Here is an 8700-nt window from a genome sequence, read left to right as displayed (position 1 = left end):
TCAAGAGTGAGTCTAAGTCTCACTGGGTAGCAATAATAGAATTGAACACCATATAAAGAAGAAGACTCATAAATCGATTGTCTTAAGGAAATGGGTAAACAACAACATAATAACATAACCATAACAACAATCACACAAATTCATTTTCTTAAAGTTTTGGGTTAATAGTTGATGAGTCCATCTTTAAGGAAAACATCAAGAGGAAGCCATATGAATTGATGGAGACTTCCATGGAGAAGGTTGGAGGCGTGAAAGCAAGGTTGAGAGGAGGATAATGGATTCGACTATGGTGTTTCGAGGAGGCTCTCAAGTGAGGTTAGACCAACACTCAAAGAAGGAGGCTACAGGAAGCCACTAAGGGGAGCTCTAGTCTAAGTTGATACACAAAAGGAGAAATGTTTGGAATCATCTCAATAGAGTTTCTCCACTATATTCAGTAATGAAAATACAAGACCCTAAGCCCTTTATTTATAGGATAGAATGAGAGCTAGGTGTGCTAGAGAATGGAGGGAAAAAGGATATAGAATGTGGTATTTGGAGCCAACATAAAGAAGGTGTTACTTGCCAACTAAGCAAGTCACATAGAGCTTGCTCCTAGGCGTTCCAAGGTGTAGCTTGATGGCCAAGCTTACGCAAGAAGGATCTACATCCTTATAGAATGCGCTCTCGACAAGGCCCAAAGGTAGGCCTAACTCTCTTTTGGTCAAAATCACTTCCAAGGCTCAAAAGCCCTCCAAGGCCCAATACATAACCCAAAGAAAACCCTATTCTACTAGACCTATAATACAAATCCCAAAATTAAATCCTAATCTAGTATTTACAGATAAAGAGTTCTAGGATAGGTCTTCACATCCTCCTTGGCCCATGTGAACTTCATCTTAGGTCTTGCATGCTCAAAGGAGGCTCATTCTTCATGTAGTCATGGCTTTGGTGGTTGGTCTCTTAGCTAGAGGTCTCTCATCATCCCCTCCCTCTTGAGAAGGATTTGTCCTTAAATATGAAGGATATGCCTGATCATCAGTTTGACCTACAAAAGGAATTAGGTCAGTGACATTAAAGGTGGCATGAACTTCATATTCCTCAAGCAACTCTAGCTTGTATGCATTATTGTTCACTCTCTTGATCTCTTGAGCACTTTAAAGCGACCATGTCCTCAAGGGCTAAGTTTAGACTTCCTTTTCTTAGGAAACCTATCTTTGCTTAGATGAAGTCAAACCCAATCCCCTTCCTAAACAATGATTTGTCCTTCTCATATTGTTGTATCCAGCATCTCTCTTAGTTTGTTGTTGGATTTGACTTTTAACTATAATACCCCTTTCAAGATGTCACGTGTAGTTTTATAATCGCCAAACTTCCAAAATATAAAACTCTGATATCGCCTATTAAATAGGAAACTTCGCAACATTCTATTCCAAAAATAACCACTTGCTAAAAAGGACATATGAACAAAACTTTATTATTCAAAATAAAGCATTTATAAAATAAACCAAACTGATTTAAGTCATCAAAACCAAAACTCATTACAAGTCATTACTAGTTCAAAACTTGGCCAAACTGATACATTGGCCTTTCTTGGATGATACAAAAGTTTGAAATCATAGTCCTTGAGATACTCCATCCATCTCCTCTACCACATGTTCAATTCCTTCTTGTCAAACAAATACTTTAAACTCTTATGATCACTGAAAACTTGAAATTGGGATCCATACAAATAATGTATCTAAGTCTTCAGTGCAAACACCATTGCAACCAACTCAAGATCATATGAAGAATAATTCCTTTCATGCACCTTCAATTGTCGAGATACATAAATCAGTCTCTTTTCCTACATCAAAAACACATATGAGAACTTGATACGGTGCATCACAATATACTTCAAAAGCTTTAGCCATATTTGGAATGGCTAACACTGAAGCACTCGTCAAACTTTTCTTCATCTCTTTGAAACATGCTTCTCATATATCAATCCACGAGAAAGATTGATCCTTCTGAGTCAGTTGTGTCAAAGGACCCACCATTTTAGAAAATCCTTCAACAAACCTGCAATAATAGCTTGCCAGTTGATAACAGTGCCATTGATGCGATCAAATTAATACTACTTAACTATAACAATTTCAGTATTGTTAAGAAAGTAGTCAACAAAATAGAAAGGGTAAAGTAACCCAAAGTCGTCTCCAACCAAACATAAAATTGCTTTCTAACAACTCAGTTCTTATAAAAACTGTACCACACCTAGTCGGCCTAAGCCGAATAATAGCAAGTACTCGGACTAAACCACTAAGAAGCGACATTGATAAAACAAGCCAAAAACAACAATAGCGGACTAAGCCGTTAAAGGGTAACCGGCCTAGGCCGACAACTCCATGAAAATAACCAAGGACTTAGCAAAAAAAAGAACGTTCCAATAAGATTCACCAGCCCACAATAATCGAACTAAGGGCCTGGGCTAGGGCCCAGGCCCACCTACGGCCCAAGCAAGGGCCCAACCCATGACGTGGCCAGACATAATTAATAATCTATAAATACGCATGGACCCCACGAATTAAAGGTACGCATTCATTACTTCCTTAATTACCAGATTTGACTTTCTGAGAGATTTCGCTGACTTGAGCTTTGGAGTCCCTTCTGTAGGTAACCCCTCCCGGGTCCAAGCCGACCACTCCGAGATACCCATAAGCGACATATATCGGCTGGGAAGAGGCCATCTGAGGAGATGACAGACCAAGGTAAGGTAATACTTGTGCCTGACATATCTTGTTTGTTCTCTGCAGGAACAATTGGCGCCCACCGGGGGGCACGAGATAGTACTTTACCACCTGCTTTCTCCGAAAATGGTCTCTACCCGCAGTAGAGCAGGAGTTAACAAGTAAGTTGAAGCTGGCCCCTCAGGACCTGCCAACATCACTCCGGATCTGGCCGCCATCCTAGAAGGTCAAGCCAAGATGCAACAGGAGCTGGCTGACTTGAAGAAGCACAGTGTTGATGAGATGGAAGCACTGCGACAGGAAAATTCTCGCCTAAGGCGAAAGATCGAAGCCGATACCACTCAAAAGGGAAAGACCAAGGAAACATCTGATGCCGCAAGGTCCCCAACTTTCCAGCCTACTGAAGAGGAAAGCGAGTACAATCCTACCCTGCACACTTTCACCACCACCCAACAAACTCCCATCCTCTCAGCCCATCCTACTCACTTCCACTCTACCCTCCTGGGACACACTGCGACTCTCACTCCCGTCGCCACCCTCCCCACCACTCATATCCCACCCTACAACCCTCACAACCTCCCCACTTCCCACATCCCTCCTCACAACTTCACCTCCACTTTTCCCACCCTCGTCCACCATCCCATACCTCCTCACCCGCTCCCATCTCACGAACCCAGGTGCCGTCACCCTTTCATCGACTTCATCGCCAACACCCCCTTCCCACCCAGTGGGAACCCTTCACACTGGAGCGTTACACTGGTGAAACCAACCCCGATGAACACCTCAAAGTCTACATCACCCACGTCGCCCTCTACACTTCCCATGATGCCGTCTTTTGCAAAGCCTTTCCTACCACCCTCAAAGGCCCCGCCCTCGAATGGTTCACCACCCTTCCGCCATACTCTATCGACAACTTCGACACCCTCTCACACATGTTTACCACTCACTTCGCTGGCAACCACCCGCATCAAACTACTACAATATCACTCATCGGCGTTAAACAAGAACAAGGCGAGACACTCCGGACATTTATTGATCGATTCAGAAAGGTTGTCGTTCGCACCCCACGCCTTAATCAAGAGATGATACTCCAGTGCATGGCCCTCACCCTTCAACCCGGCCCCTTCGCCAACAACGTCTACCTACACCCACCTGCCTCCATGTATGAGTTGAAGCTGCAGGCCGTCGATTACGTCCGTTTGGAGGAAATGCAAACTCTCCATACAAAATTTTGCAATGATTACGCACCCTCTACCGCCAACCCCACCCCACAACCTCCCCGTCCTGATCCGAGACCACGAGAACCTCGACAGCCTCGCTTCACCAGATACGCCCCTCTAAATGTTCCCAGATCCCACCTCCTTGATAAGGCTTTACAGGCGGACCTCATCCCACCACCACGCAAGACGACCACTCCCCCCAACACGGACATGACTAAATACTGTCGCTATCACCGAAACCATGGTCATACCACAAAGGACTGTAAAGCACTCCAGGATAAAATTGAAGAACTGGTGCGTACTAGCCACTTCCACTGCTTTGTCCGCAGAGAAGACCACTCCTCCCTATCCCATCATCCTCCTCGTCCCGACCACCAACGCCTTCCCTACGACTCTCGCCACCATAAACGCCCAAACCAACTCGCAAACCATGACCCCCAACCGGCTCGCACCGACGTCACCCCTGCCGACCCTCCTCTACGCGGCACTATCAACACCATCTCCGGTGGTTTCGCTAGTGGAGGATCTACCTCATCCGCCAGAAAGAGACACCTCCGCCATATCCAATCCATCAACCACATCACCCATTCTCATCATAGACGCCGCATGCCTCCCATAACCTTTGTGGACGACGATTTTCACGGCCTCGATCACCAGCAAGATGACCCTATGGTCATCACCGTTGAAATAGAAAATTACGTAGTCAAAAAAGTCATCGTCGACCAAGGCAATTCCGTCAACATCCTCTATTGGGCTACGTACTAGAAACTTCAACTCCTAGACACCGCCGTGGTCCGATATGATGAACCGATTTATGGCTTTTCTGGGGAACAAGTCTCCACCCGCGGCTATATTGACCTTCATACCGTCTTTCGCAATGACGCCCAAACAAAGACAATTCCTATCCGTTTTCTCATCGTTGATGCACCTACATCTTATAATGTCCTCCTCGGCCGCCCTTCACTCAACACCCTTGGCGCTGTCGTCTCCACCCCTCATCTGGTCATGAAGTTTCCCTCCCCATCTGGTGACATCTTCACCATTCATAGCGACCAACGCCTTGAACGTAAATGCTACATGGCCAGCCTATGCCTACAACTCCCCATCCTGCAAACCAATCATATTGAGCGGCCACCCGGCTCTGAGATCGCTTTGTCTAGTGACGATCTAGACCATAGAGTGGGTCAGGATGTTCGCCTTGAACCTATTGAAGAAACCACCCCCTGGAGCTCCTAAATGGCCGCTTCATCAAACTTGGTATCGGGCTAGAATCTGAACAACGTGACATCATAACACCCACCCTAGTCGGCAACACGGACCTCTTTGTTTGGTTAGCTGCTGACTTACTTGGAGTTGACCCTCAAGTGGCATCCCACAAGTTATCTATTTACAAGGAGGCCCAATATGTCTCCCAGAAAAAAAATGCAAACTCGACAAGGAACGACGCCTAGCGGCCAAGGTCGAGGCCAATAAATTATTGAGCGCAGGGTTCATCAAAGAAGCTCGCTATACCACTTGGCTCTCTAACGTGGTCCTAGTTAAGAAGGCCAACGGCAAGTGGCAGATGTGTGTTGATTACATGGATCTTAACAAAGCTTATCCAAGAGATGCCTACCCCTTACCCCATATTGATTGACTTGTTGACGGCGCAGCCGGTAACAAGATCCTCAGCTTTCTTGATACATACTCCGGTTATAATCAAATCCCCATGGCCACATTCGACATGAACAAAACCGCCTTCATCACAGACGACACCAATTACTTCTACAAGGTCATGCCATTTGGCCTTAAAAAAGCTGGAGCGACCTACCAACGATTGATGGACAAAGTCTTCAGTCATTTAATGGGCAAATGTGTTGAAGTATACGTTGACGACATGGTTGTCAAATCCCCAAGCCATCACCAGCATGGTTAGGACCTATCAACAGTCTTTTTCGCATTACGATAGTACAACCTCCGCCTCAACCCCGACAAGTGCGTATTCAGCGTCGACCGCGGTAAATTCCTTAGATTCATGCTCACCCAGCGCGGTATAGAGGCTAATCCTGAAAAATGCAATGTGATCATTGAAACGTGAAGCCCCACCAGCGTCAAAGAGGTACAACGCCTCACAGGTCGCCTCACAGCCATTTCTCGCTTCCTTTCCAAACTAGCCGAACAAACCCAACCCATCATACAGCTACTCAAAAAATTCGCCAAGTTCATGTGGAATGATGATTATGAACGAATATTCCAAAAGCTTAAAACCACCCTCACCTCACCACGTATCCTCCATAAACCGGATACTCATCAACCCTTATTGCTCTATATCATCGCCATAGATCACATCGTCAGCGCCGCGCTGGTCCAGGATGTCGGAGGCACCCAACATCCTGTTTATTTCGTCAGCAGAACCCTGCAAGACCCCGAAACCAAATACCAGATGGTGGAAAAGTTGGCCCTATCCTGGTACACGCAGCCCGCCGCCTACGCCTATACTTCCAAAATCATAACATCATCGTCAAAACTGACTACCCAATTCAGAAGATATTGCAGAAACCAGACCTTGCGGGGTGGATGTCATCCTAGGCCGTCGAGTTATCCGAATTCAACATCCGCTACGAACCTCACGGCCCCATCAAAGCTCAATGCCTTCTGGACTTTGTCAACGATCTCCAACAAACTCCTAAAGAGGAGCAATGGACACTTTATGTTGATGGTTCGTCAAACCCAAAGGAAGCAGTTGCTGGCATCGTGCTAGAGGGCCCCAACAACATCCTTATCGAAAAATCCCTCCACTTCTCCTTCAAGATATCTAACAACCAGGCCGAATACGAAGCCATCCTTGCTGGCTTATCCCTGGCCCGCGAGGTTGGTGTCAAGTCGCTAACATGCAAAACCGATTCAAAGCTTACAGTAGGCCATTTAAATGACGAGTTCCAGATCAAAGACTCTACCCTCCTACAATATTACCCTCTGGTCTGGAAAGTCGTCCAGTCCGCCTTCGAACAAGTCCGCATCCAACACATTCCCAGATCTGAAAACGTCAGAGCCGACACATCCATCACAAGTACTTGCCATAACCTAACCCAACACCAAGCCGACAGTTGGGCAACTCCTTACATCCAGTACCTCCAAACCAGTAACCCTCCACCTAATGCCAACAAAATTTGGATAACTAAAGTCGCTAGGTACACGATGTTAGGCGATGACCTTTACAAACGCGGATACGGCCAACCACTTCTCAAATGCGTCACGGCAGATCAAGCTTAGTACATCATTAAAGAATTACATGAGGGCATATGCAGCTATCATTCTAGCGCACGCACCATGACTACGCACGATTATTTCTGGCCAACCATGGAGGCCGACTGTCAAGACTTCATCAAAAAGTGCATACCATGCCAAAAGCATGGCAACCTTATCCACCAGAAACAAGAGCAAGTTCACTCTATACTATCCCCGTGGCCCTTCGCAAAGTGGGGAATGGACATCCTTGGCCCCTTCTTGATGACAAACACCAGCCTTGGCCAAATGCAAAAAGAAGAGTGGTCCTCAACTGTTGAGAGGGCCCAAGCTTTTATCTTTTGGGCTAACATTGTTTAAATACTATATTAGGATTTTATTTTGGGCTTTGTATTTTGGGCCCAATAAAATAATGTTTCTTTGGGCCATGTATTGGGCCTTAGAGGAAATTGGGCTTTAGAAGTAATTTTGGACAAAAAAGGGGAATTGAGCCAAATGGGCCAAGAGTAGTGTGTCTACTCTAGAAAAGCCTAGAAGCTTCTCAAACTTGCTCTCCAAGGATGAGAGTTAGCTTCCCATGGCAAGACAAGTGTGACTTGCTTAGGTGGCAAGTCACACCTCCCACATGCTCCTTTTTGGCTCTAAAATTTAACTTTCTAGACTCCTTGGTCTCATTTTAGCCTATAAATAGAAGGCTTAGGAGATGTATTTTTGGAGCTTGAAATTGAGTAATGAATTGCTGCCCAAATTTGTGTACAAATCTCTTTTGAGCTCACCTTAGAGTAAACTCTTCTCTAGTTTAATCTAGTCTTCTTCCTTAGGAGTTGGCCTCACCTCTCTTAAGAATCCTTTCACCTACACCAAACCAAACACCTTAAGCTTCTTTCCTTCATGCTTCCGCATCCAACACCATCCATGGAGCCTCCATTCTTCATGCAAGCTTCAATGGAGACAAGAAGAAGCCATCACTTCTCCCCCGGCAAAGGCCAAGTAAAGTTCTTGATAGTAGCCGTCAACTACTTCACCAAATGGATAGAGGCCAAACCACTAGCCACCATTACAACCCAACAAGTACAACAATTTGTCTGGAAGGATATTATATGCCAATATGGCGTCCCACAAACAATCATAACCGACAACGACCGACATTTATAGACAAAGAACTCGCTAAATTCTATACCGACCTAGGTATTAAACATGTAACCAGCTCCGTTGAACACCCACAAACCAATGGACAGGCCGAGGCAGCAAACAAAGTTATACTGGTGGAACTGCGTAAGCGGTTGGACAACGCCAAGGGCTGATGGCCAGAAGAATTAGTGGAAGTGCTATGAGCCTATAGGTGTACCCCCCAATCAGCAATGAACGAATCTCCATTTAGCCTAGTATACGGCGCAGATGCCATGATACCCGTTGAAATTGGCAAACCATCTCTACGCTGAGAACTATACGACCACGACCAAAATCATCAAAACATGAGCACCCACCTCAACCACCTACCCGAGTTAAGAGAAAAAGCCCAAATACGTAACTTAGCCGCCAAACAGCGA

The 8700-nt window shown here is 45.7% G+C and overlaps 1 protein-coding gene across 1 annotated transcript; it reads left to right on the top strand.

Moving 5' to 3' along the window:
- Nucleotides 1–6128: 6128 nt before the first annotated feature.
- On the top strand, nt 6129–7177 carry LOC146883811 (uncharacterized). The gene is made up of 2 exons (XM_085666715.1): nt 6129–6477; nt 6597–7177. Exons 1-2 carry the CDS (start codon nt 6129–6131, stop codon nt 7175–7177), a joined length of 930 nt encoding a protein of 309 aa, XP_085522841.1.
- Nucleotides 7178–8700: the final 1523 nt, after the last annotated feature.

Source organism: Vigna unguiculata, chromosome 9 (assembly GCF_037176805.1).
Source record: "Vigna unguiculata cultivar grain cowpea cultivar isolate G323 ecotype 2 chromosome 9, ASM3717680v1, whole genome shotgun sequence".
NCBI lineage: Eukaryota > Viridiplantae > Streptophyta > Magnoliopsida > Fabales > Fabaceae > Vigna > Vigna unguiculata.
This window is presented reverse-complemented; position numbering and strand designations above follow the sequence as displayed.